The sequence below is a fragment of the Rhamphochromis sp. 'chilingali' genome, assembly GCF_963969265.1.
Source record: "Rhamphochromis sp. 'chilingali' genome assembly, chromosome: 19".
In the NCBI taxonomy this organism is placed as follows: Eukaryota; Metazoa; Chordata; class Actinopteri; order Cichliformes; family Cichlidae; genus Rhamphochromis; species Rhamphochromis sp. 'chilingali'.
Genome location: NC_137946.1, coordinates 24031398 through 24059152, shown reverse-complemented (window position 1 = coordinate 24059152; position 27755 = coordinate 24031398). Strand labels below are relative to the sequence as shown.

The window sequence follows — 27755 nt, the reverse complement described above, 5'->3', positions numbered from 1 at the left end:
GGGACAGAGATAACAGCATAATGGCTTTAAATTATCTCTGTAGCCTCCTAATGGTTTAGGGTTTCAACAGGGTTCTGTTTCCCAACATTTATTACAGTGTCAACATTCTGTAGGAGTCGGTTGCTTGTACACGTGACCTTTGTGTCCAAATTAAAACCACTGTAATTACACAATAATAAATGTGCAGGAACGTGCCTCGTGGACTGTGTCAGTGATGCGCGTGCCAAGGTGATTCACATTACCTAAATGTTCGGTAAAAGACAACACAGTGCATTAGAATTGAAACTGCTAAGTGAGCAGGCTTATTGAGAGATATCTGTAGCCTGCAGATGTAATATATGTGGACGCACAAGGTCAGAGCTCCTGTGAGGATACATGTGTAGTATATAGAGCTGCCCTGGGGTGAGACGTGGACTGCATGCGCATTATGGCGAGTAACCTTTTGCAAATGTGGAGACTGGGATATCTATGCTGCAATTTTAATTGTGCCATTTCAAGCTATTGTGGTTTTCAGTATAGGTTATGTCGTACATGGAGTCAGTAAACTGCATGCTTTTTAACTGAAAGGTAGAACACACTAGTGTGATATGATAACGTGTGGATTCTCTACGTTCCTATTCATTTTAGAAATTTACAATATAGTGCAACCTTTGTGAATTGCGTAATAATAATTATTAATAATAAATATATCTAGTATTTTTTCATCAAAGGCTGTGTTATTTAAAGCTGAAACTCTCAGAATATCATGACAATCCTCCAATTTGAATTTGCGTTAATAGATGAAAACTTAAAAAGCAGGAATTTTGGAGGTCCTTCAGTCTGTGCACAGAAGAGCATTCAAACAGCAGAGAAAGATAAACAGTAATGGACAGGAACATGCCTCTGCTCCTTTTTCAGCTGTTTGTTTATTTTAAGTCTTCATGACTGACTCTCAGTCATCAAAACAACAGGAGTGGACCAGAGGACTGATAGGAAAGTGATGCAATGTGTGAAGGAAACAGCAATGCAGCAGCTGAAAGACAGCAAGATGTTTTAAAAGAAAAGATGAGAAGTGCTGACACTGATATCTCAGAGGTTTGTGACTATATTGTACCTGATCAGAGGAGTAGCCTAAACTTCATCTTGCTTTTTCTGTTTGTTTGGTTGGGGGTTTTTTTTTGGTTTTCTTTACAATAGAAAATGCTGGAGGCATGTTGGTATGTAGTGCATGCCAAGGTTGCCGAAGCTGAAGGTCATGTAACTGTATATTTACAGAGCCATTAGTCATTGAGGGACAGTGCAACGAACCACTGGTTCCTTTTTTTTTTTTTTTTTTTTTGCGAAAGTACACAGCTGGAAAGCTTCTAATTAGGTCCAGGTTGGTTTTCTGTGGTTCATATTGCTTCTCCATGTTTCTCCCACATGCAGTTCTTTCCCTTTAAGCATTTACTCAACTGTGAGTATTTGTTTTCCGTGACGCCAACTAAGAGTGGAATTATGCTGTGATGCTGGGCTGCACTGGCAGGGCCACTCAGCGGCTCTGACTAATTAATCAAAGGAGAGAAGTTGAGACAGAGAGGTAAAAAGAGAGTGAGAAAGAGGAGGATGGCATAAAAAAGAAGGGAGGGGAGAGAGCATCATATGGGGAATTGGCTATTCTGAGAAGGCTAGTGGAGGAACGATAGTGGAAAGTGGTACTGGTGAAAAAAGAGAGACAAAGGGGGAGAAAGCTCCTCTTTGTCGCCGCTGGGACAAATAAGAGAAAGTGAAAACAGAGGTAAGAAAATGATTTGGTTGCAATTGAATATGTAAGAGACTTAGAACAGCCTTGCTAAATAAATGCAGGTTAATAGGTTGAAGAAGGAACTTTGTACAACCTTAGCAGGTGTATTTTGGTGAATTGCACATGTGAAATATGTGTGACCCCATTAAGGGTGATGTATGAATTTATCTGTATTCATTTATAAAATGGCAAAGCCCTGAAAAATGACCCATGGAATTGTGTTTGTATCCCACTTTGTGTGAAGCTTGCATTAGATAGATAGATAACGAAAAAAAATGATTTAATGTTAGCGCAGCAAATGTGAAAGGGAGGTTAACCCCAAGAGTTTAATTAAACCTAACACATCTCAACGCGGCTGAATAAGAACAGAGTTTCATGTATCTCAAGGTTATCAGATTCTTTATTTAATCTGTTCATTTTCAGCTGAATCAATACATTTTGTTTGCTCTTAATCTGCACAAATGATCTCGCTGAGATCGGATGTCAGTTTTACACGTTGAGCCTGTTGTTCTCTGACAGCCGTGTGAGTGAGCGACCTCCAGCTAAGCTGTCAACAGCAAAGTGACTTTGAAGTGAAGGTCTTGGAATAGTCTTCAGCACCCACACACTCAAAATTACATCAGTCTTTCCTCTGCTTTTTATTGTGTTTTTGGCCATTTTGTTTGCACCATGTCCTTCTCCACTTCAGTTCTACTTACAAATTCCTCTTACCTAGTTCACATTGCAGCCTTGTAGCAGTTAGTGAAATAATCGTGAAATGTAATCTATTGATTCGTGTTCCTGGACATGATTTTCCCCTTTTTTGTGCACAACATCTGTCATGGAGTCTGAGGGAAGTTCGATTCGTGTCCATGGACACAAGGTTAAGTGTTTCCAATTTTAAAAAGCTAAAACATTCACATTAGGACTTTAGGGGCCTGGTGGAGGCGTAAGTCAGTCACCACTTGCACAAGAGACTGCAGATCAAATCCCACACAGGATTTTTTTTTTACACTTTCTTTTGGTGCATTTACACTTTAACTGCATTTTCCATCCCCGTTTTCTGTTCACTTATTTTTTGGATAGATTTTGGCAACAGACGTGTGCAGTTAGGCTTAGTGAAAGATCAAGGTTCAAATGCAATGTTAAGTTTTACTTTTTTACTTGCCTGGGTTACACATTCTCTCAAAGGGGTCTTAAAGGATACCTACACTTTTGTTATTTCCTTTCCTTTCATTTCCTTTCATTTCTCCTGGCCAGTGTCTGATACCTCGTTACTGCTCACTGAACCTTTAAAGCTAATTGCCAGTGTGTATAAGGGCCTTTTTGGTGACTTCCAAGTGTGCCGTTTCTATTTCTGGGTAATTACCCAGTGTCAGGTAGCTGCAGTAACAGGTAAGAGACAGTTGAGATCTTGGTTCTACTTTTTATGTGTTGCACTGAGAGAGATCTGTTTTGAAGATTGCTGTGGCTTAACTTTGCATCAGTAGCAGCTTGCATCTTAATTAGATCCAAGATAGTCCAAAAGTGAAATGCTAAAAGACACACAAAGTATGACTAGACGGGGTGGAGGTGTGTGCATGTGTTTGGGTGTGGGTGGCTGGCTGAGTGGGTGTTTGTGGGGGATAGCATCTTGTGGGCCTTAGTTGTAGCATGTTACTTGGATCTTTCAAATCACTGTTGCTGCACATGTTAAAATACATTTATCCTAGTTATATTTAATAGTATATTTATATAAAACTATATTACTATAATAACACTATATTTAATACTGCTAACCCATAACCATAGGCATTCACATAACCACATGTAAATATGCATTTCATATACACCGAGAGACCCACAGTCTTTACAGCCAGTGGTCATCCAGCAGTGTTCCGAATACAATAGCGAGAGATGCCCAGTTAGTTGCCATGGCAACTGTGGTTGTCTGTTTAATCTCCAAGTCATTTATTTAGTGCAACACTTACCCACTGCAGCTAATTCCCAGGAGGAGAGGAGGAGAGAGGAGGGGAAACATAAAGTCAAAGAGGAAACAAGCAGAGAGAAACATAAAGCCAGAGGAAGGTAGAGTAAAGTAAGCAATTTGAACCCTGCGCACGATCAACAATTAAGGATTAAACGTGTGCGGTGTGAGATACAGGACTGCATTATCCCCAGGTGCAAACGCTGCACACAGGTGGACATCTTAAGCACATACCAGAGACGAATAGATGAGCCGAGGAAAAGGCAACAGTGAAACATAAAAGAATATTCTGATGGAGTCTGTTGAGGCTCCTTTATACAAAAACAGCACACTGTGTGCATCTAAACACAAAAATAATAATACGTGAGTGATGTCCCCCATGAATAACTAGAGGCAGTGGGCCATCAGTTTATTTTATGGTATTATAAATACACTTAATGTGCACAGCATCTGAGGCACTGTGAAGCACTCTTCAGTGAAATTCTCAACTGAGACATTCATGCTTTGTAAACATCTGCCAGACTTGACATAAATACTGTCTGTGCAGTGCTTTGATAGAAACACTGATTGTTGTACCTGTAAGTAAAATGTAACTTTGACTTTGATGGAGTGGTTTTAGAGTTACTGGAGGGTTGTTTACCTGCAGTTGATGAAGTGTGATGGACTTGTCTTTTACTCCTGGTGATATTCACTTTCTCTTGTTTTCCTATCCCAATCGCCAAATAATGAAATAAATTAGCAAGCAAGCGGTATATTACACATCATCCAGGTAGGATCTGTTATTTGCCATCATCTCTCTACTCTTTAAATACAGCTTTATTGGAGAAGGTCAATACTATTGTTGTGTCACAGTGTTCAATATGGAGTTGGAGCCACGAGTTTACCATAAGGAATAGCAGCACTAAAATGGATTATCTGGATCATTTTAGTTTACAAAATATATAGAAAAGCTATGCAGGAATTATTGTCATTATTGACTGAGAACCTTCACAGACATGCAGGAATTATATAAAACAAGTACATAAAGCAACAGGAATACTGAAAAAATAAGTAAATAAAACTTCACAGCACTCACACTTTTTAAATTAACTTTTATTGCTGCACTACTAACTAGCTGACTGGAATGATTAGGCTTGAGTTGAATAACAAGAATGAAGGAAATCCAGTACTCTGCAGGGGCTTGGAATGGAAATGTTTCATACACTGATATTTACATTTGTACAATTTGGCTGATCTTATTTTAATATGCTTGGTTATTTTGTAGGTTGATTTTTAAATCTTGATCAGCAAATGGGAGCTGTGACCAAAGGCTGCTGACCTTTAGCCCCATCCCCCCCCCCCCCAAAATCAAAAATCCATATTAAGTCACTTTAAAGCCTAAACCATGAAATTAATTTTTTTGAAAATGGATATGTGAAGTCTTTATTATATAGATGAATGTATAAAACAGGAATGAATATTTGCATATATGAGTTTCAGTTTGGATCATAGCAAATATGTAGCAATTTATTAAATGTATTGTGCCATTTATTTTGGTTTTTCATCAACGCAGTCAGGCTTATAAGCAGCAAACATAGTCATTTCAGATTAAGCAAACTTTAGTGTGACATAATATTGCTGCTGTTATTGTGGTTAATCTGGTAGAGTTCATCTGAAAATTACTGGTGTATAGCCGAAGACTGCAGAGTCCATCACTTACAAGCAAAAGGAAACATGTCAAGTCAGGAGTGGCACCAGGATTACACTTGTCAATTCTTTCTAGATTCATGAGGTTGTACACCAAAGCTTTGTCCCCTAAAGTGTGGGGTAGAGTTCTGCTGAAAGAAACTGATAGTATTTGTCATCATTCTTGACGTATGTACCAAAACAACATTTACTCGCTGTTTGCTCCATTCACCAGATTTGCTTCATCCATTTTCACAAAACAAAATCCATGTTGAAGGATCATCTTTGTGGTGCACTGGAGATCCAGCACAAATCACAGAACTGCAAGGAAACAGAATGAGATATAACATTCTATATAAAACCTGTTGTGCATGAAGAGATGATCCTGAAAGGGCAGAACAGATACATTTAAATAAGGTGTGTTTTTATAGCAACTGTTATTATTATAATTATTTTCTTTCTTATTGACCAGATTCCAGAATCTTATGAATCGAGATGTGGCAGCATCTCCAACCAAATTTAATTAGTTGGTTTCAGCCAATTAAAAGTGAATATAAGAAGTGTTTATAGCTTAATAGTTGCTAAACTGGAATAACCTGCAGTAGCGCTCTTACATCTACATTGCATTTGTCTGTTCCACATAGATTATAAAAACTGGATGTTCTCTGAGAGATATTGACATTTACAGATATGTAGCGAATTAATAACTTAAAAAGATGAAGCAAGTTGAAAGAAAGTCAGTGTGCCCAACAGTGATTGCAGTAAAAATTAAGTTACCATGACACATGGATGATGTATAAATTTGTAATATTAGCAGATACGTTTTCCCATTTTAAAAACACTAACCGAAAATCAAAAGCTGAGGTTAGTGCCTCGTCTACTCATTAAGATGACGCAAAAATTCATCCACAAGCAGCTGAATTTTAATCTTCATATGAACTATTATATGCTATAACTGTATAGTTCAGGTATATGTTTTTTTTACTAATTGTACATGTCAATTTTAATCCAAGCTACTAAACTTACCAAACAGGATGTCTTTGATGAGAGAGCGAAACCAAATGTTTGCTTTGAGTCTGTTAAACATGCTGCAGTTGTCACGGTGAAGAACAAATTGCACGTCTACTTGTCAATCGCTTGTTTCTTTGACTCTGAGTAGTTGAGTAATCTGGGTCTTCTAAGTGTAGCTAATGTTTTTACTCAAGGCTAAATTTGCAAGCAAAAATCCCACAGTACATGTAGAACATCATATAAGAATTATTAAGATGTGACTTCCTATTGGTGACACACTCGCTGTTCTACCAGACATCTAATATCTCTCATAATTACACATGCTGAATAATCCCATCCGACACTGCCTATGTCCCTGCTTCTCAATTTCCCTCATCCGTCTATCCTTCTTTCATTTCCACCACTTTAATTTCATCGTTATGACTCTAATTAGCCATAGAGATGTAAATCCACGCTTCGCAGGGCCTTGAGGGGTTTCGGTTTGACCTATTACCCTTCCCGACATTTCTTTTCTGCCCCCTCCCCATCCCCATTTCTTATTCCTATTTTTTTCTCCTTTCTCTTTCTTTTTGCAACCAATGGGTCCCGAGGGCAGCAAGTGTGTTTCAGCGCACCGTAATTCACAGGCAGCCGCCCCCTAGGCTGTTAGTGGCACAGCATGTGGTCTGCTTTTATCTCTCTCCTCTAACTCCCACTCGGGCGAGGAAATAATTCATTATCATGCCTCCATTGATTTGGTATTTCTCTAGTTTCTTTAGTGGAACAATCCCCCTTTTCTTCCTCTTCTTTTTTTCTTATTTTAACACCCTTCTTCAATTTCAAACAAGTGTGCATCTTCACCAGTGTTTGTTTAACTCTCTGTAAGTGTGGGTCTGCATGGAAGTGATGATTTTTCTGTTTTTTCTCATCTCTTCAACAATATCCCCTCAAGCATCCACCTTCATCGGCTTTGAAAATCTTCTCTCAGAACAAAGGAGGTAAACACGGCAGAAAAGGGCAAAAACTAGGGGGAATTATTTTTTTTTGCATAAAAAAAGAATATGGTAGCAGAAAACAAGACAACCCAACAAGGTAAGAATAGGACCATATAATCCGTCGTGGTTGGATAACTTTAGCTTATGGCTACACTGCTTCTGTGTAAGAAAGCAAGGAATATTTCCCGTAGAGAGAGCATTCTTCTCTTTGGGTTAACATCTGCTCCGTGTAAATCATCAGCAAGTTGGTCCAGATGGTGTGGTCATAATGTTAAGGTTATGTTTTGATAAAAGAGTTTTCTCCTCTTTATGTATATGATGGGGATGAACACAGGCCAGCGCTGAGTGACGTCACTAAGCTGAACCCAACAAACAAGACAACAAACACTCTGATCTTATAAGGGGATGAAAGAAAGTGGAACGGAATAAAGTGGGAAAAGAATTAAAGTACAAGTGACTAGATGTGGTTGCCTCAAGCTGAAAGCTTATTTCCAAACAACTGAATCACATTCACACACACATCCGAAGCCCAAACAAACACCTAAGGGGTTATTGGTTATAGTACCCCCATATTCAGAAGGATGAAATTGTGTTTGGATCAACCTAAGGACTACAGCTTTAGATAAGTTACAAAAACAAGATGCAAATGTTAACCTGGTGATTCTGCCTGCCTACATGTGTTTACCTGGGAGGAAGGAGAAAATAGGATTTGGGAAGAGGCCAGGAGTGTCAAGAAAAGAGAAGGACAGCTAAGATTGGGAGGATTTAGAAGAGCAGGTGATGTATAATTGCATGTTTGCACATGTTTATCAAGGCTTAGAGGAGCACAGAGGTGGGCTGAGAGAGGTGCATCGTGAGGAGCAATCAGGGAGTTGAATGGGGGTGCAGACAAAACAAGTAGGTAATACATAATTTTGTGTTTATAAGAGTTTGGGCCAGACTGGAGGAAAGATTAGGAGGGTATAAGAGTTTCGAGATTGAAATATAAAGTAAAAGAGCAGCAGAAGTGAAAGGCTAAAGCAGAAGCACAACGGACTACCTGGGTGTAAATCTATGTTAACTTTTGAGACCATGTGCTCTTTATACACATTCCTACTATATCACTGACATTTGAGAGACACCCGCCAGAGAGGACAGATGCTTCTCAGTGCTGGAAGCTGAACTATGACAAGCACACAAGTACAGTAAATACACTTACAGGGACAACAACCGTCAAAAAAATTTTAAAAACTTCCGTTATACACATCATCTTTCTTATCAAGACAAATGAGTTGCAAAGTGCTGTGTGTACAATTCTGTGCTTGTATAGAAGGCGATTTGATAGAAACACCAACTAAACCTGGCAGATCAGTTTCTTGTTTTACAGAGAAGTTTCGATTAGTTTTCTTGCAGTTTTCATAAAGCCACACTGAGGTTTCCTGAGCCGTTAAAAAGAATTACAGTTCTCCTGCATGGCACTCAAGCCAGCAGCCAATATAATTTAGTAGCCTTCAAAGTATTTCTAAAGCCAGAGTTTTCATTCAGTACGGCTTGAAAGAGCTGCTTTGGCAGCTTCAGAAAGGTTATATAGTCAAACTTGTGCAAGTGCAAGAGCGAGGTTGATAATAGGGGAGCAGGTATTCCCAAATCTCCAGAGTCTTTATTCTCAAGAGTGCGGTCTGATTCTCCGGTTTAGTTCAATGCTGCACACTCCCAGCTGAGTGTTAGTACACAGTATCTCCTGTGGCAACAAGCTCCTGTTCAACCCAGTCTTCTAAAACAACATGCGCTGAGCTACCTTGAGGGTTAAAGCTCGGAGGCTTTTTCATACCGAGATGATGCAGTGGTTTTTTTTCTTTTTTTTGGTGTGCCAGGCTTAATCCAAGTTACAAGCAACACGCAGATGGAACACCTTGAAGTGTAGATAAACTACACATCAGGCATCCAGAAAGAAATTCTGAAGCTTTTAAGTTTGATGCCTTGATGTCATGGAACAGAGCCGTGACATTCAGGATTGCAGGAGGCTGCAGAAAAGTATCTGAGGATTTGGAAGGCCCACACCAGCTGGGAGGTAGAAACATAAAGAGATCAGAATGTAATCTATAATTCACAAAACATTGGGCAAATTAGACCCCACTTCAGCCATGACATAATTGTTTGTTTACACGAATTCTCTCCAGTCGAAAGCCTTTATCTTAAGACGGGTATGTAGGAGAAAGTTATCTAATGATAGTGGACTGCCTGAGATAATGATCTCAATTGTTTATCTCTTTTACATGAGAGCTTTTTGAGGTTTGACACCTTTTGTGGCTCATTTTTGTACCCTGCATCGGAACCTTTTAAAAAATATGCTGACTGCATTGTTTATTGCCAGATGAAGGTCTGGGACAGATTTGCCTCATTGTCTGCAACTCATAATGGACTGCAAATGCAAAATTGCCATTGTGACAAAGATCTGAGTCTGCTGGCAAAGCCTTTGTGCTGACACCCATTCTGTATGATGTGCATTTGGTTACCTGTATTCTTAATGTGACAAGCAGTGGAAACATTATTAATACTATCTCTTGAAGCAGAAAGGTCAGCTGATATCAAATTTTTACAGGAGATGGTTGGAAATGGTACCCATGTCACTTTAATCAGGCAATTCCAACCCCCAGCCTTTGTGCTGCCCACATACAATCTAACCATTAAAGATGCAAAAATTTAGCCTGAAACTTTCGTAGTGATTTCCAAAGCTCCTGTCATGCTTGGAGGATCCATAATAATTTTGAAGTTCAGCATACGCATGCTGTAGACAAAATTTATTCGCCCATAATTCATTACACGGTAGAAGGAGAGAGAAAGACGGAGGGGGAGTTCTCCAGGGGAAAATATGGAGCAATTAATCAACTTCATCAGCTCATCAGCAGCTTTTTAAAAACACCGTTAGTGGTTATAATGGAGCCATGTTGCGCTACCTATTTAGTTCAATTTTCTGCTAATTAATCAGCCTATATTACTAAGGTATAAAGGAGGAAAATATAGTCAGGTACAAACCACCTGCAATCTCCTTCTTGGTTCATATATCAAAGGATCAGCACATGAATGAAGACATTTCCATAAAGTAAGTGTGTGTGTGTGTGTGTGTGTGTGTGTGTGTGTGTGTGTGTGTGTGTGTGTGTGTGTGTGTGTGTGTGTGTGTGTGTGTGTGTGTGTGGTTAATTTGCAAAAATGCATTAAATTCTAGTGAATCCCTTTTTCTTTTTTCTTTTTTTTTTTACAATCAGCTGGTCTGTTGAGTGGTCCCCAAGTTGCAAAGACAAGGGACCATTAAGTTTTAATGAATGTTTATGTAATGAGAGCATTATTTTTATTGAATCATCAACACTAGTTCAGAGACTTATAATAAATGTACTGATATATGTATATACAGCCTTTAGCATAGGCTGTAATCATTTAGCCCAAACAAATCTAATCGTGTTATGTTACTACCATAAAATAAAATGAGCGTGGTTTCCTGGAACTGGAAGAAATGTGAAAGGAGTGTCCTGACGGTAAATGTGATACTTAAGCCAATGCTGAGCTACATTAATCTACAAATATGGAGTCATAATTCTGAAAAGTCATGCTCTTGTCTGTAGATAATAAAGAAACCTTAAACCAAAGCCAAAACTGTTTCCATTAGTATTCATAACAGAGGCAACTCTGAAGGCTATTGCTAATGTGTAGTTTTATTCTTCAGAGGCTCTTGATTCTGTGTATGGAGTTGCTAAATTGGAGGAGAACTATGATAAAATATTTAAAGTGACAAGACTTGTACCCTGCTTCTATGGAAGGAATGGGATAGGCTCCAGCCCTTTCATGACCCTGATATGGATATTTGGAAGAGGATGCATGGATGGATGGATGGATGGATGTTTTACTGAAGATGCAAATGAGATTGTATTGGGAAATTCAATACTGGTGTATTACCCTTAAATGCCACATATAACGAAATTACAGTATGCAGTATGGGAGTGATATTTCAGACTCTACAGGCCTCAGTTTGCATGTAAAATGTTAAAGTTGATGACAGTGCAATTAGAAAAAGACTGGACAAGTATGGCTTGTTTGGAAGGGTTGCCAGGAGAAAGCCTTTCCTTTCTTAAAAGAACATGGGCAGCACACTTTCAGTTTGCAAACTTACAAACCACAAAATCTCTGGAACAAGTCCTTTGGACAGATAAAACCAAAGTGGACATGTCAGGCCATAAAGCACAGTACCAGTGGGTGAAAACCAAACACAGCATATCAGCACAAACACCTCATACCAGCTGTAAAGCATTTCTCTGTAAACAAAAGGTTTGTAGAGACATGTGTAAGGTAATCTGTCCAACAGCTAAAGCCTGGCCTAAATTGGGTCATTCAACAGGATAATGATTCGAAGCACAGCAGCAAATCTACAACAGAATGGCTGAAAAAGAAACGAATCAAAGTGTTACAAAGTACTGAGTTCTGACTGCAACCTGAGTCAAATTGTGGATGTTGTTTTTGAGAACACCTAACTTACACCAATCATTCTTGTGATAGTTTTACTCACAAAGTGTTACCGTTAATCACAAAGACCACTATGTGACTTGAATATGTGATGAAGTAATATAAAGTATGGATTTTGTATGTGAAGTGAGTGTTGCTGCAATTCTAAGTAAATTTGTGGAAGCAATTATGCTTTTTTGTGATGTGAGAAATGATACAAAGGTTGGTTGATGTCCTAAAGTGGATATTTTACCATGATGCAGGATGCACCCATATTTTAGACTAATTGGTAACCTCAGGGGTGTCAGTTAAGCAATTCAGCTACAATTAAAACAGTACGCCATTTCAAATCATTATACCGTATCGGTTTTTAAAATGCATTCAACTATATGAATAATTCCAATACTATAATACTATTTGAATATTTCCAAGTAAAAATAGAATTACTGGAATTCACAGAAATGCATATAGACTTCATGTACATAGCCGACTTTCTGTATTTGATATGCTCAGTGATTTATATTAAAAAATGTAGTAAGTGCAGCAGCATAATGCCAGATAAGTGTTTCCAATTTGTCACACTGCAAAACACCATTAATTTAAAATGAACAATGAGGAGAATATAAATGAGCTCTACCTCTTCATTTGACAAAGGGTAGTGACAAATAAAAGAGATACAGTGTTTTTTCCTGATTATTTTCTTTGTCTTGTTAGATGCAAATTCTGTTTTTTTGTTTCACTTTTTTTAAAAGAACAAAAAAACTACATATAAGAAAAAAAATGCATCTTTTTTTTAGAATGTAAAAAAAAAATTAAAATATAGTGTTCAGTATGCTCTCTTTACTTCAGTCTTAATCAAAGAGTCCATTGACCTATGTGGAGTGGTTTGTATGAAAAGATGCCTTCATGGGAGCTTTATGAAAACTGATGATTGGGCTTTCTTTCCTCCAGCCTGCAGCTCTAATCACAAATAATACTGGTTAATGTTTGCATTTGTATAAAATGCATAGACTCTGTAATTCCGTGCATGCACATTTAAAAACATACTTTTCAGTGTTCTTGTGTATACCCAGATTCACACAGTGTATCTCATTCTGCATTCTGTAACTGTTGAGGTGGACCTCCAGGTCAGGTCAAGCTGTGGCTCCTGCAGTGCAGAGTTCTGCTGCAGGCCACTAATCTCGCTCACCCTCCTCCTTCACAAGGCTGAAAAGGCTTTAAAACGAGAAAGACCACTTAGCCAGCTCTGTCAGAAAACTGCCAGTGGTTTACAGTAAGAGGCATAGCTGGGGAGGGGAGAGAGAGTGGGTTGAGAGGACTTTCCTTCTTCCATAAAGATGAAAGATTATCCAGATTGTCAGAGATTGTATGCCACTATCAGATGAGGGTATAGCTTTAATGAATGGGGTCTCATCCGACCAAATGAAGTATGGGAGATTAGCTCAAGACTGTCAGCTTGTTTCCATTAAGCCTTTCCGAGCAGGATGGATTTTTTTGGACTTTGAAAGTTAAAATGCCCTCGGTTTTATTAAACGAACGTAAAATTTCTTTCCGAGTTGTGTCTTAAGACTTTTAATTCTTCGTACATTTTCTTCTTGAAGTTATGCAAGCCACTTCATGCTGTTTGCCTAAAAGCAAAAATAACAGATGTAAATATGTAATAAAAATGTGATGGATAAATAAAACCTGCACATACAACAGTTGTATTAGTATTAGTTTGGCTTATAGAAAGCTTTGACTCCTCAAGCTCATAGTTATAGTTGAAATTCAATTACAACATACAATACAGTATTTTTGAAATATGAACTTTTTTCTCTCTGTTTAGACTGGAAAGCAATGTCCTCAGTTTTATTAAATTTTATTATGCAAATGTTTTTCAACACAATTTAGTGATGTCAAAAAGTGATGATATCCTCGACCTTCAGGGGTGATATCATAGAAAATATCTGATTCACTGTGGCGACGACCTTTACCTGCCCTAACAAGGACAACCTTGTGTGGATGTGGTTCTGGTAGTGGAATGAGCTTTCCAGATATTAAGTGATTGGTTATTTAAATCCCAGCCCGTCCATGAGCTCAAGTGCCCACAAACCAGACACTGAAACCTAAGTTTCTTTCACTGGCAGGCAAGCACGTTGCATGGTGTGCCAGTGTGAAAATGCAAAGTGTTTCACAGAATGTCTCTTGGGTTAAAAGCTGCTACGTCATGGCAGATCATAAGCACTTACATTACCTCACTGGTGTAACCTTAGCATCCCGAATGAAGAATCCCCCCACAAGCAACAGAATGTATAGTATATATTAAAAAGTAGGGATTTGTGGTGTGGGCAGGCCAAGCCTTAGTAAAAAAAAAATGTCCATGAAGCCTCCAGACAGGCAATTAATCTGTTTATATTCCTGACAGGTTACTCCTGTCCTTAGGGGTTGAACAACACAGTAAAGAGAGTTCTGTCCTTCATTAGCAAACTGATGGCAGTTCATTATTGAGTTTTGTCCTTTGAATATCACCACCACCTTGCAATGCACACAGGTCCTCTATAGCTATGCTCACCTTATGTATGGACTCTGTAGTTGGCAGCCTGTTCCTGCAAAGCTGTCCATTAAAGAATGTGGGGGAGACAATGGTTTCCCTTTAAATGGTCTTGGAAACATGCTGTTCCAGAAGGATTTTGGAATTTCTCTTATATAACACTAAAAAATTTGACTTTTTTGTTAATATAAGTATGCAGACACATTTCTAAAGTATTCTAAAAGTATTTCATTATGCACTCCACACTGTATATAAATGCCACTTGTTTTGCACATGTCCAACTACTAACCTCTGTGTATTTTATATATTTTATTTTATTGTTTATTTAATTTGTAAAATAGGTATATATATATACACACACACACACACACATGTAGAAAAACATATTTAGTATACACATCCAGTAATGCATACACTCTTATATTGTACATATATTTATTACTCTCATATTTAGCCATTCTTATATTTTGCTTGTTTTATGTTATTGTATTTTTGCACACCTCTGTTGCTTGTGAAGCTCGCACACAAGAATTTCACTCGCATGTACTGTACTAGTGTACCTGCACATGTGATGTGACAATAAAAGTGATTTGATTTGATTTGATTTTTGTTCAACCCACCGTTCCTTTTTATTTATTTTTAAAGAGATTTGACTGACCCGTTTCTGTTCTTGAAACCTCAGAGGTTTTTTTTTCTTCAATAAACTTAGAGGTAGTAATTTTGACAAACAGCACAGCTTCCAAGCAGCACATACCTCCCATTACTAAGAGTCCTGCTGCTGTGAAGTATCCTCAGCTCTATTTTTTAAATGGTTATGCAGATGCAGAAGGAAAATTGGCACAGCCAGATCTCCTACCCAACTAGCTCTAAACATATTGTTTTTAAATGCTAATTCCAACTTAGATTTCTACTATGCTTTTTTTGTTCTGTTTTTTCTTTCTTTCTTTGATCCTAACAAGGCTAGTTTTTTGCATAGTTAATGGGTCCTGTTGGAAAAGAAGCACTACTGTTGCTTTGCTAGTAAGTTGAGAGACAAGGAAGCACTTTAACTGGAAAGACAGGGAAGACAAAAAGACAAATTAAAACCTCTGAGAAGAGGAAGAAGTGATACGGAAAGGAAGAATGACAGGCAGCCATAGAGTCACAAAGACATCAGGTAGGTGAGGCGCTCTGAAAAAGACAAAGACGGATAGAAATAGCCAAAGATGCAAAGACAGCATCACAGAGAAAATGAGGCGGTGGGTGGAAGAGAGAGAGCGAGAGAGATGGGAGAATTTAGAGAAGCAATGAGGAGTGGCTGCGGAGGATTCCTCTATACCTGTGGAGGAGATTAAGGGTCTACATCCAGCGTGATTAATGAGCTGGCCACTGATTGCTCATCCCCAGTCTCCCTCCCATGAATAATCACCACGCCAGCACTCCCAAAGAGAAAGCATGAATTTCTGCATGTGTATATGAGAGAGAGGAAGACAAAGTGCTTGTGTGTACATTAGATATGCAGCACATCAAGAGTATGCATATATGAGAGACATTAAATGAGCAGTATGCATGTACAATATGTGGAAGAGATGTGATATACACAGAATTAACTGAGCGTGCATAGTTATGTCTATATATACACAACATAACTCAGTGTGTCATTGTGCTTTATATGATGTATTTACTAATAGCTGCAGCCCACCTGCAGAGAGCAGCCCTCATATTGAATGCACAGTAAAGCACCAAGATCATTTGTACGCACCGTGGGCTCCCAGTGGGAGATCTGGCTCCCTACTTGCACTGTATAAACCCACTGGTGTCATTATGTTTGGAAGACATTATTACAGTTGATATTGAGGTAGCTCCCCTTATTATTTGTGGTGTATTGTGTGGGGGATGCTGCAAATGAGTGAGGACTGATTAATTGTTATATATATATATATATATATATATATATATATATATTGTGTGTGTGTGTGTGTGTGTGTGTGTGTGTGTGTGTGTGTGTGTGTGTGTGTGTGTGTGTGAGTGAATTTAATTTACAATAATGCGCATTTAACTGCTATTCTTGTCACTGAACCTTATTACCTACCTGTGTTTTATAAGTGGAGCTTAAAAGTTTTCATTGTTATAAAGATTTACTTAACAGCTCTACTTACCTGTATTTGTCTTAGTTTGTGTAGTTTAATTATACAGTGTATTTTTAATGCTTACATTTAAAATAGATAAATAATTTTTTCCCATATTTGGGAAATTATTTTGTTATAGTGGTATATGATACTACTAGCACTACTAACAATAATAATTATTTCAGAGTCAACTAAGCAAAATAGAATTTAAGTTGATCATTTTCTGCTAGACTGATATTGTATTACAGAGTTATTGCAAAAAGTATGAATTTATTTATTGCTAAAGGTGTCAAAGCCTTTTTCTCAATCATGCTGCAGAAGATAACAGGTGGCAGCATGTGTCACTCTGATTGGAAGTGCACTTCCTGTGTTTATAAACAGTTTGACACACAAAAAAACGATTGTGCTTTCTTGCCCGATGGTCTAAGATTGCCTGTTGTCATGATTTATGATTGTTGCCTGGCAACAATCACTAAGAAAATCCATGTTGTTGTCTCTAAAAAAAAAAAAGAAAGAAATAAAAAAATAATAACCTTAGTGCTTAGTTGCTTTGAATCCTTCAAGTTTCTGTGCCTAGTTTGGCAACTTTGCAAGAACATGTAGGAAGTGTGAAGGCTGGCAAATCAAGCCCACTTACTGTAGCAGCTGCTTTTCACTAAGCGATGAGCCTAATGATTAATGCCTGAATCTTAATTTACCAAATGAGTTCGAATGAGGATATTTTTTTTCAAGAGGGTCAAATATGAATAATCAAGTGTGTCGTGCATGTATTTGCATATATAACTCATGACAAGAGGACAATATAGTTGTCATGAGTGACACGTTACCCTGCTCCAAGGCAAGTAAACAATGACTGACACAGAGAGAGAGAGAGAGACAGAGAGAGCACTTTGCTTTTTAAGGTATGAAGAGGCTCTGTGAGTGAAAATAAATACATTTATGTTTCTACAATGTGAACAATGCAAAACTGTTTGATTAACACACATTCTTAAAATAAAGTGAGTGTAAAAAACATATATCATCACATTTGTTGCTAAGTTGGTTGTGGTAGTGTGATGGTCTGGGACTGCTTTACTGCTTCAGGATCTAGGGAACTTGCTTTAATTCTTGGAACCATCAGTTCTTCTCTGTACCACAAAATAATGAATGAGAATGTCCGGTCATCAGTTCATGCAATGAAAGTCAAGCACACTTCCACTGCAGGACGGTGATCCAAAACACCACCAACACCAGCAAGTCCACCTTTGAACGGCTGAAAACAAGAATAATTAAATAAAACAACAAAGGTTATGGAGTTTCCTAGTCAAAGTCCAGACTTGAATCCAGTTGAAATACTTTAACATGAGCTTAAACAGGCCGCTCATGCCCTAAAACCCTCCAGTCTGGCTGACAAATGCAAAAAACGAAGGAATCAAGAAGGGGGTAGATAATTTTTTACGGTATTCTCTGCACTCATCGGTGGCCACTTCAGTCGTTTGCCTTCAAGTGGAGAAAAATTTAACTTGTGGGACCCTTGTGTTTAGTGTCATCAGCTGTTCTTATGGCCGTTGAAGTTGCCAGATGTAATGGACTTTATATGGCCTTTGGTCGTTATGTCAGTTTGAACTGCTTCCTTTGTGGACTGATATTGTAAATTCCTCTCCTCTTCTTTTGGTGCAGCCTTTTAGATGTTGAGCTATTTTTAATTCCAAGCTCTTTTGGTGCAGCAGTGTACTGTGGCCATTTATGTACCAAAAGTTCTGCTGATTTTCAAGGGATTTGTTTAGAAAATAGATGCTACCAGTGCACATAGATAAATAAATAAATAAATGGACAGACACGAACACTTACTCAAGGAATACACCTGGTGCAAATCGATCAGGTCACTCCTGTGATGTCTTTTGCACAGCACCATGTATTATATATGGACTCTTTTATTTCAAAAGCTCACACTACTGGATACTCACTGCTGCTCTGGTTTCTGACTTCGTACCCTCTTTACATGTTCCGTGCAACTTAACATGGCTTCCATAAAAATATCAAATGCTATTTTAAGCAATGCAATGTTTCAGAAAAGCACTGTGGTGCATCTGGTATACACTGAGTTGAGCTAGTTGTGGAATTAGATCCAGTGTCCGGATCAGAGTTGGAAGATGACGTAACCACAAAGATTATAAAGTTAATTTCATAGAGATTTTTTATGAAACTGTTTGCCTTCCTTCCCATCCATCCATCCGTCCGTCTATCCATCCATCCAATTTCTGTTTTCTGTTTTCCTCCAGTGAGCCGCTCTGTGCACTTCTTTTCAACAGTAGCCTTTCGATCACCAGCCCACAATAATTTCTACCTCCCACTTCTGTAGATATCATCGTTCTCAAGCTTGTGAAATACTGACTCTTTTGCCTTCTGTCATTTGATGAGGTATTGTTGAAGTCTGTATTAAAATTTCACTCGGATTGTGCTTTGGGCAAAGTCTAAAACTGGGTGCACTCTTTTTAAAGTCAATGAAGAGACTAAATTTTAGAATGGTGCATCAAATTAAGGAGATTCAGTTAAGATAATCGCATTACAGAATATTCTGTTTTCTAATAAAACACTGTTGAGAATTTCATGTCACAATAATTCAAAACGTTTCATCATTTGATTCTACTCTAATTTTAATAGTGCTCCCTTTTACTTGTGTGAATGGTGTCTAGGTCAAAACAATGAGGAAATAAAACTGAAATGTAAAAGGACTTTCTGATGTTTGGTGGGCTATCTTGTTAGCAAGTCATTTCAAACTAGAATGCGTCATAACATGATTACAGTTTGTGGGACACTGAAATTTTGAGGCTGTTCAAACAGTGGTTTGGTACAGACGGGTGGTGGAAAAAAAATCAAACCCTTGACCTCTAAAGTGATGGCGTTATGCTCTCTGTGTACCATTGGCCCACTCACTCGCAGAGACTCATAGAATCATGGCACACAGACACGTGGTATGTCATGGTTCAGCGTCTCATTTCACACTTTAAATTAGCTGGAGGAATGTGGAATATTTTCTCTTCTTACCTACACTTAGCTACGTAGACATTGTTTGAAACACAAATTAAGTAATCTAAACAAAACTTTGCATAATGTGTGTCTGTCAGCTTATTTTGTGTTTCCTGGCCTACTCGCATGGCTTCTCATGTCCCACTCCTTCCCCTATAACCCTGATTCGATATGTCTTTATCTTCTTGCTGTGCACCTCACCACCTCCACTGTTCCATCTTCGGACTTATCCTCTAAGAAAGACATTCGACTTCTCTGCTTTGTGGCCTGATATCTTAGTGGTCTCATAGAAGTAGGAAGGGACAACTCTCTGAGTTGCATTGTTGAGCTTGCCCTAGGAGCTCTTCTACGTGCTCAGCATCAAATTGTTCTCACACACACGCACAATGTACAGTTTTACATCTTTAAATTCATTGCCGTCTTTCATCGTAGATTTTTTTTACTTGGTTTTCTATTGGCATTTCATCTCAAGTTCCCTTGTTTCTTTTCACATTTGTTTTATTTTCTGGTTTAAACCCTTGTTTCTGTATTTGTTTCTTGCAGTATTTGGCCTCACTCCTTCTCTGTTCTCTCACTCCTTTTATTTTTTTTATTCATGTATATCCCTCCTGAGCTTGATACAGGAAACTTCCCTGTCAGCTGATCCATAGCTCGGTTAGCAGGGATGATCGATCAGAGGAGCTCCTGAATTCCCCAGAGTGTCAATTACTAACTTACATATACGTTAGGAGCTATTTTGGTAAAAAGGAAGGGAGTGTAGGAATCATTAACTAGCTAATGTCATGACAACCTTTCCCAGTCAGCCGGGGCAGAGTGGGCACTGCCTGTGGATATGCAATTTGTCTGGGTCATTTGAGAACAGGACAGAGCATGGGAGGCGTTTTTTAAAACTGATTTTTATAGGGTCCCACAAAAGGCAGAAATAATGTTCATAGTTAAAATAAACATGGGTGTAATTCATTATCCTGGGACTGGATGTTTTTAAAGTGCACTTTGAAGTGGCAACTGAGGCTTAATCGTTGGCTAGATTTTTAGCTCTTTTTACTTCAAGCACAAATAAATAGTTATATATTTTCCTCCCCAAGGTCAAAATTGACATTGTTCTGAAATTACAAAATAAATGAAAAAACAAAGAAAAAAAAGCTTATACATTGTCAAACTCACCAAAATTTAAACTATAAAAATAGTAGAAACACAAAGTTTTCTCGCTTTGTTCCACATTTTTCCATTAAATTCAGGGATTGATTGCCTGTTTGAGTTTTATGCAGGTAAAGATGAACATGTGATGACATAGTTAAGGTTTTTAAACGAAATATAGATGTTGCATTAAGCAACAGTAAGCAACCAACAGCAAACTGTGCTAATATGTATTTTTTCTAAGGCACAGCCCATATTATTTCTGTATTTTTGTTGGAAAAGTTTAAAAACTATTTACAATCTCAGTGCATGCAAGCAAAATGATTCACTTCTGGCTACCTTACCCAGAATAAGGGCATGTCCCAGATATCTGCGCTGGAGTAAAACTATTAGTTTTATACATGTATACTGATGATAGTACAGAGATGTACTGGGCCATATTTCACAAAGCAGGTGTAATGTAAACTCTGAGTTTGTTAACCTTGAAATTAGGGAACCTCTGGGTTTCTGGATTAATCAGTCGCCAGTGTAAGAACAGAGACTGTGATTACATCACAGATTTATTATCAGCTCAGAATCAAATCAATAGGCTGCATCTTTCTAACTCTGTAACTCTGTGGACAGAGCAGCTAAGTTGTAAGCCAATTCCCTAGCACTGAAACATGTAGTGTCAATCACTGTTTAAATAAAGCTTATATATATGAAGCTTTAGACATATAACATACTAATCAACTACCAACCACTCGTCATGTTGGAATGATTGACACTGATGGAAAAATGTCTGTCACAGTTGGCGATTGGAGATTATGTGAACATTTGAGGGAATATTTGTCTGAAATGACTAAAACTGGACTAAATGTAGTTTAAAGTGGTTTTTAAAAGCAGGCTGCAGACAGTTTGATTGTATTCTGACTGGATTTCATGTTGAAATATGCTGGCATGTTGTAATACACTTATTAAATCAAGCAACATTTTAAAAGGTCCGATGTCTGAAAATTCAAAGTGAAAACCTCAGCATATTTTCCACTGAAAATCCCCAAAATGAGTCTTGCTGGGTTTAAATAATATGGCAGGCCAACAGAAAACACATCTTTTCTGTTCGATCGATATTTCTCTTTGGTTTCTATTGATACACATTCATGTTCATTAGTCAACTGTATTAAAATGGAGGCTCTTCTCTCTTTTGTTGTCATGGTGAGTCGTGTTATCGGAGCTCCATTAATAATGGCTTTCTTTCTCTACTCACGGATGAGTTTAAGTCAGGGTCAACATACTTAGAATTGATTGAAACAACTCTGTTGAGTCTTTCTGTTTATAGCTAGGCTCTGAGTTTGTTCAGAGTGTGTTCTGTAATAGGTCCATGGTCTGATTCAACTCCATAAACAGGCTTAGGTCTTGGAACAATACACCTCACCTAATATGATCTAAGATGTATTCTACATGCAGGTCAAAAAAGAAAACAGAAATCATAAAACACAAAATGTAAAACACTGACCCTTTCAGCTATCAGAACTTAGTGACTCTGATATTCAGATTTATCTTTCTTAATCCTTTCTTAATTTAGCAACTGGTGAAAGAAAAAATGTTTTCTTTTTTTAAATTTATATGCATGCATGTTTGCAGTACCTATCCATCCTAAATTATGAATTTTGTCACGGAAACTCAACACAAACTCCATTTGCCTTACTCACACGTGCACATTGGATGCCTGTGTTGAATGTAGTGCGTTGTCCTCCTGTAGACTAGTCCACAAATTTAAGAAGGCTCACTAAGGGTATTGTCTTCACTTCACTTCACTTCATTTTAAGCATATGTTGTATTGGAGAAAATGATGTTTAAATATACTGCTTTATCCGTATCATTACCTGCTCAGTCTTAGGGAGTTTGGGGGCCTTGATACATGAATTTGGGTCCAGTTTAAATCAGATTTTCCAGCAGATGTTGTGCCTGAGTATCACATTTCAGTTCTAATGTTGCTTTAGTTTTTACCTCTCAGGAAGAAAAGGCTGATGGGATATTGTCGTCACCCCAGCATGCAGGCTTGGCATAGACACCCAAGTTTGTTCAGGCCATAACTTGAGAAAGAAGCACCCTAGGATTTTCAAACTGATATCATGGGTTCAAGTTCAGGTGTTAATGGCCTCCAACTCAAGGTCAGAGGTCAGGTTTTCTAAAAATCTTGTGAATGCAATAAATCAAGAACAAGGTGACGTAGGGTTTTGAAATTGATACCTTAGGTGCATCTAGTATTTTATTATTATTATTATTATGTTTTGGTACTTCATTACCTTTTTTTATGTACAGTGGTCCATCGCTATAACGTGGTTCTCTCGGCCCCGCTGTTTCGCAGATCTATTTTGGTGCAATTTTGCTCTTCCTCTTACAGCGCACATTGTGTTGTGCGTCCTGATTGGCTGTAGACCACTGTCAATCAATCTCATGCCGTGTCTCCTGCACGAATGCATTCAGCTTGTCAAATTTACATAAATCTTCTATCGCTAGCAGTGTGACTCTGAAGTGCTGTACGGTATGTTTGTAAGTTTTTTCCCCAACAAACACAATAATGTCGACGAAACAGGTGCCTTTGGTTTCTATAATACTGGACTTATTTTTCTACAAAGGTTTGAACTTTGAGAGTGTTTAAACAAGAGAACAGTGTGAAAATGTTCTAGCCTGTCTGAGAAAAGTGTATGAAGTGTGTAGCGAGGGGTTTTACAGCCTTAAAGCATCTATAATAATTGTAAAAATTAAAGCTGGCTACTTCGCAGATTTCACCTATCGCGGGTTATTTTTAGAACGTAACTACCGCAATAAACAATAGAACAATGTATAGACTTATTTTGTGTGCATCACTGTATGTATCGTTTGTACTGAGTGATCTTGGGCAAAAGAGATTTAAAGTCTCTAGAGTGCTGTGTGGGGTTTTTTCTGGTTAAATTACAGTCAAATTAAAAAACAAAAGTAATTCTGGGGTCTTATAATGTGAAACCGTGGCTCTGATCCTGATCTGATAAATTAATTCAGCTCTGCCTTTTAACAAGTCCCTGTTAGTCGATGTGCAAAAGTGACCATAGTAACACCTCATGCCAAATGGTCTGTCAACACAGGGGGGACCTGTCTGATCAAGCAGCTTCACAAGTTGCTGAAGGTGTTGTGAATGAGGAACAGCATTGCTTTTCAAAGCAAGAGTGCTGAAAAGTGGGGTCTGCCTGTGAACATAAAACCAAAGTTGCAATGTGTGACTGTCATCTAAAGCTCATTAAAGGTGTCTATTTCCTTTAACTCTTCAGAAGCCAACTTTCAAGTATCTAAAGACTTTAATTACAGCTTAAAACATTTAAAAAAAATTCATTAATGACTCATTTCCATTGGAAAATGACATTAAAGCAATCATTATGATTTGTAATTATTATTATACACCAATTTTTCCCCTTGCACACAAAGGCAGAGGTTTTTCTGTCTCTTCTTGGTCTCTTGACTGTAATCTCAGCAGGTTGAGTAAGGATGGGCTCAGAATTAATTTCACGGTGTCACGATTAATTTCACAACTAGTCCGTCTTTCATAGGTCTTTTTTTTTACCATGGTGTTTCTGACAGACATTAAAAGTGATGACTAATATATCAGCCGCAATGTTAAAAGTTTAGATTGACCTCATATGATGATGTTTTGACAGAAACATCTAAACACAGCCGCCGATTTTGGATTGACGGTGCATTTTCTATTTGATTTGGTTTGCAAACAGCAAGGTAACTGCCTTGCTTTAGGGCTTCGAAGGTTATCTTTTCACCGCTGCCATATTGCTTTCTGACAGGATGGATTGAAGGTATTCATTCCAAAACGAGATAAAAACAGTGCTATCTAAAATTCACCAACCTATACCTGATGTAGTCCTCAAACAGAGATTTAAGTACACAAACACAGCATACTAGTGCAACCAGTTTTCTTATTTTCCCCTCTTCCTCAGTACGCAGTTAGTTCTTATAGCAAGAATTTGTCTGTGGAATTAAACTGATTACAAACTTGGAGTTAACAGCCTCAATATGCAGTTATGCTGAAAAGAAAGAACATCCTAATCCATTTTATGGTTTTATCTATTAGGACATATCACGTCATCTGGTCTTTATTAAATTTCAAATTATTTAAAACCAAACTCTAGTGGACAACAACTCGTGACAAATAACAAAAACTGCCAAAATGAAGAAATAGAGTCTGAAAAACTAATACACACCGTGATTTAGGAGCTTGTGGAGACGCCTTTGGCAGCAACAAGTTGCAGCAATTGTTTTTTGTATGATTTTATCAGTACCTCGCATTGATTTGGAGGAAAATTTGCACACTTTTGTTGTGCACAGCTCTCTTAAGGCTACAGGACGTCAGCCAGGTTAAGGTTTGGACTTTGGCTCGGCACTTGCATCACCTTGATTATTTTTTGTTTTTAGCTGATTTGCTGCTGTGTTTGAGGACCAGATCTTTGATATTATATCTTGATAAGGAAATCTACGAGTGTGTGTTAAGTCAGTTACTAGACTACAGTTTATTGCTTGTATAAACTGTAGCTGTTCTGCACATAATTCATATTAATTACATTTCATAAATGAACATGGAGACTTTTTAACTCTACCCTTAAATAATGTATTGATGGTTGCGTCTGTCTTAAGAGTGAGCATTCATTGCATAAACACACAGCAAGCTACACAGGTCTTGCTTCCAATGCACTGTATTAAATTCAGTGTGAGCAGTGGTCTACTTGAAATTCACTGTACCACCTGAAATCACCCCTCCAAGCCATGTCAGATCAATGCATTTCATCCCTCATCTGTCCACATGTCACTCAAAGCCTGTTCTGCCACCCAAATTACTGATCTGCTGAATTATAACTTTGTTGGACCTGGCAGTGTACTGTACCCAAGGCATTCTGAAATATCACTGACAGACCGAGCTGTCAGCATGGATATATCTATCATCTGGAGAGCTATGTGAAACAGACAGCTAATATCCCGGGGTCTTTTACAACAGGGTTTGTCACAGTCGGATTCCAGACAGCAAGTTCCCCAACAAACATTTCAAAGTCTCTTAGCCATCTCGTTGAAGTCTGTTTGGACAATGAAATATTGTTCCTGGTGGATGTCAAAATGGCGATTTGTTGTGATGCTGGCCTCACCACTGTTTTTCAGTCAGGAATTTAGGAGTGTTCTAGTCTTTTTCTTCATGTAGGTCTATGTGTTATGATGCTGCATGTTATGATAGATTGAATACATGGAGAGGAAGCTGAAGTTAGGAAACTTTAATCATTTTTTTTCTCTACAAGCATTCGGATAGCTGTGATAGCAAAATGTCAGGTGTGTAAAAATATGTCATCACACTAAGTTTAGTTTATTCTTAATCAGTTCCTCAACATTTTTTTGGATCTAAAAGAAGCTCCATGGCAGGCAGATACTTTCAAGTTTGTAATGCTTCACTAATTTTAGCAGCTGCAATAAATAAATGACACTACTGTCAAAGTCAGGCAGTAACGCGCTGAATAACAATTACACTAGAAACCACTGTTAGATGCCACAGAACATGAAAGAGAATATCCATAAATCTATTGTTCACTAATATTGGTAGAAAAAGTAAATGAATTGCAATGGTGTCTAAATAAATGTTGCTTTTACATAGGTCAGGAAGTCTAATGGACTCAAATTATTCCTTATATTTAACTATATTAACTACCTTATATTTAGCAATGTTTAACAATTAAAATATGCTAATTAGTCTGTAATATTATGTGATTGCATTTGGTCTTTAGCGTCATCAGGGATTCCAGTAATAGTATTTTTTGTGTGTTTTCGCATCAGTGTATCCTCAGTGTGATACCCTTTCTATAACTATTTCAGTGCTGCAAAGTCATGTAACAGGATCAGTTGATAAAATCGTGTGTGTGTGTGTGTTACACATGAGGTGATTAGCTGATTGTTGCTCTCAGTTGGCTCCACTGAGATTTTTGTCAGGTATCTGTGTTACTTACATTTATTGAATTGTTTCCTGAGCCAGTATTGACGTGGGATCACGTATCATGTCAGTTGTGACTCAAATGAATTGCAGATACACATAATATCTTTTGGCAGCAGGCATACATGCATCAACTTTAAACCGATACAAAAACTGGAAAGCAAATGATGAGGTGGTGTGGTGCAATACAGGCCACACAATATATTTAATAGTTTAAAATACATGTTTCGTGTTATAACATATCCCATGACCCAGACTACATTTAAGACAGTACAAAGTATATGATGAAGCTTTTGGATTCAAAGTCTTACTGGGACCATGTAGATTTGGTGCCTGGCCACACATCTTGGCGACAGATACTATTTATAGCGCCAGCGGGAACAGAGAAGAATAATTCTTAATTTGCCGTAAAGGTGAATTGAATTGGACGGCCATTTCAATGAACATAAATTTCCCTTAATGAGAAGAATGATATTTGGCTGGCTGCGTGTCCTCTGATATGTGGCCTTTCTTCATACTGCATATCCTTCACAGCCGGACAGCTGTTTATCCTCCTCGGTCCACTTGTAATGAGATGAATGCTTAGAAATGTGTTCAGCTTGGCTATAGTTCCAATTCATCAGCACTCATTCAGATTTGTGATTTTTCTCGTTATTTCTCCATCTTCCCCTTTTTCTCAATCCTTTCTTCTTACTGTTGTCTCTTTCTCTGCCAACCGCAAATTATTTTCCTTCATGCTCTCATTTGAACAGAGGTTGTCCAGCTGAGCCTGGCCGAGGACCAGCGAATCAGCGTCTCCACAGTAACAGTGGGCCTAAGTGCAGTCCTCACCTGCGCCATCCAGGGGACGCTGCGCCCACCAGTCATCTGGAAGAGGAATGGCATCATCTTAAACTTCTTGGACCTGGAGGACATCAATGTGAGTTCATGTCTTTTTCCTTGGTTGATGTAATTATTTGTGGTTGTTGGTGCGCAACTGCAAACTACACAACTACAAAGTCAAGTTGCTGGTTCTTTATGGCTATAAGCAGTTAAAAACTGAGGTTGTTTGATTTTTATTGGCGGATAAGGTTTTGTACATAAACTGCTTGTGTAAGTCAGGTATTATATATGGAAGCCGTTTCCACCACTAAAAAAAAAAGAATCCAT

General features: G+C 38.1%; 1 protein-coding gene across 1 annotated transcript in view; it reads left to right on the top strand.

Moving 5' to 3' along the window:
- Positions 1 to 27755, top strand: part of fstl4 (follistatin-like 4) — a 227436-nt gene that overhangs the window by 157131 nt on the left and 42550 nt on the right. The window contains exon 7 of the mRNA XM_080867745.1: positions 27359 to 27525. Within this exon, the coding sequence (XP_080723871.1) occupies positions 27359 to 27525 (167 nt within the window). The remainder of the gene's footprint in view (positions 1 to 27358; positions 27526 to 27755) is intronic.